Here is a 2,344-nt window from a genome sequence, read left to right on the forward strand (position 1 = left end):
CCGCCCCCCCCACCCCCACTCCCCTCCCCCGTGGCCCGTCACCAATAGGCTGCTGTGAGGGGCGATTGGGGGACCGGGGGGGTGTGCGTGGGCATCCTGTGTGCCTTTCCCACCACCACCACCACCACCCATGCCTCCCCCACCCTCCCCCCACCCCTCCCCTGCGAAACGGCGCCCCCTAGCCCTGCCGACTGGTGAATGAGCGATGGCTGCCCTGACTCTGGAAGGGTACGGAACTGTCCTCCCGTCCAGGCCTTTCGCGGGACATCGGCACGGCTTTGGCACTGACCCTGGCAGCGGCCTCCAGCGAGTGAGGGGTGGCGCCCGCTGTCCCCGTGCCCAGCCCCAGTTGAGAGAATTCCCCCAGAATAAATTCCTCACCGTCGTCGATTTGCCAAGCTCATCGTGATCTCTGCTGTTAACGGTTCGCCTCGGCGTTGACCTGATCATACGGCGTGGGAGCAGGCTGTTCGGCCCATCGAGTCCACGCTGACCCTCCCCCGGCCGTCAAAATCGCTCTGGCGCCCGTCGAGTGTAATCTAACGGGGCATTCCAAACTCCTGTGTGAAACCGCCCCAATTCGCAGTCACCTTGTAATGAACTCTGACTTTTCTGCTAACTCCTGGCCCGAGGACTAACCCGTAGAAATGATGACACTTGAGTCGGAATTGGTCGAGCGAAGGGGAGGATGATTCAGTCTTTGGCTGCAGGGTGTACCTCGGGTTTGTCGTTCCTACATCTCAAGTCGAACGGTGTGTGTGTTGGCGGGGTGGGGGTTTGTTACCGGGCGATGGAATGCCCTGCCCTCTCCTTCCGAGAAGCCCGGATCTGTCAGCGTTGTAAATGCAGCCTAGCAACAGCCTCTGATTTTGTGGAAGAAGAAGTTGCATTTCATTCGCCGACCTGAGGGAGGGGCAGTAAAGAGCCCTGCATCTGAAAGAAGGATCTGTAGGTTTTGGGGGGGCTTTTATTCCCCCCCCCCCCCCGCCGCCGACTGTGGACGGGGCAACGGGACTCGGGGGTGGGGGTTGTGGGAGAGTCGTCGCGGTTCTACTGCTGAGATAATCAGCAGAGTGGATGCATCTGCATTTGCGCAGAGAGAGACTCAGACTGAGGACAGACAGCTGATAGTATCCTGGCCTTCGGCATCCAGAGCCAAATATTGAGTCTCTGATGTGGTTCTTTGTGTGTGTTGGGGGGGGGGTGTGTGGGTGCGGGGGGGGGGAGGGATTTGTAGATTTATTTGGAGGTGGTCTGTTGAGTTTACGCTGAGGTCTCTAACCAGCAACCGACGTGTAAGTGCCCCGTGTTCTTGGGAAAGAGACAGAAGGAGGACGGAGAACAGGAGCCCTCAGCAAGAGAACGCAACTCCTCACAGCCTGGTGCTTTCCCACTGTGTTTCCTCAGCTGCCTTCGATCCAGAACACTAGACTTCTATTGTTTGTGTCTTCCCCCCCTCTCTGTGTGTGTGCAGGGGTTTGAAATGATTCTTAACTAATTGGATGAGATTTCCTGACAGTTTATACTTGCGTTTACAGTCGATTGTTCGGAATAAAACCCCAGGCCATGTTCGCTACACAAACTCAGTCTGTGTTGACTTGAGCCCCATCAGAGAGGAGAGGTTACATGTTCTGATCGAGTCAGAACCTACTCAGGATGTCCAACCAGGCATGTGTTGGCCGACTGGGGGGGTCTGGGGGAAAAGGGAGGGATTCAGAGAATTCGAAAAGCCCAACTTGGAACATGAGCCGAGACCTAGGTCTAACTGAACAGCCGCCGAAAGGAGACTTGCCCATCCCTCGGCAGTTGGTGATATTGTGCTGCTGTGTGAGAGAGAGTGTGCGCGTGTGTGAGAGAGAGAGAGAGTGTGCGTGTGTGTGTGTGCGTGCGAGCGAGAGTGCGTGCGCGAGAGAGAGTCTCTCACACACACACACAGTCTCTCTCTGTCTCTCAGACACAATATCTGTCTCTCTATGTCTCTCTCTCTCTCTCACACACTCTCTCTCACACACTCTCTCTCACACACTCTCTCTCACACACTCTCTCTCTCACACACACACTCACTCTCACACACACACACTCTCTCTCACACACACACACTCTCACACACACACTCACACACACTCTCTCACACTCTCTCACACACACACTCTCTCACACACACACTCTCTCTCTCACACACACACTCTCTCACACTCTCACACACTCTCTCACACACACACTCTCTGTCTCACACACACTCACTCACACTCTCTCACACACGCACTCTCTTTCTCACACACACACAGTCTCTCTCACACACACACACAGTCTCTCTCTCTCTCACACACACACACACACACAC

The 2,344-nt window shown here is 55.7% G+C and overlaps 1 protein-coding gene across 1 annotated transcript in view; it reads left to right on the top strand.

The window, feature by feature from the left end:
- Nucleotides 1-205: 205 nt before the first annotated feature.
- The window catches only part of LOC125488309 (von Willebrand factor A domain-containing protein 5A-like), a gene marked incomplete at its 3' end in the record, with an annotated part of 28,244 nt that continues 26,105 nt past the window's right edge, over nucleotides 206-2,344 (top strand). The window contains exons 1-2 of the mRNA XM_048621261.1: nucleotides 206-310; nucleotides 1,539-1,668. Coding sequence (XP_048477218.1) covers nucleotides 206-310; nucleotides 1,539-1,668 — 235 coding nt within the window. The remainder of the gene's footprint in view (nucleotides 311-1,538; nucleotides 1,669-2,344) is intronic.

Source organism: Rhincodon typus, unplaced genomic scaffold, assembly GCF_021869965.1.
Source record: "Rhincodon typus isolate 14 unplaced genomic scaffold, sRhiTyp1.1 hic_rhity00000299, whole genome shotgun sequence".
NCBI classification, from domain to species: domain Eukaryota; kingdom Metazoa; phylum Chordata; class Chondrichthyes; order Orectolobiformes; family Rhincodontidae; genus Rhincodon; species Rhincodon typus.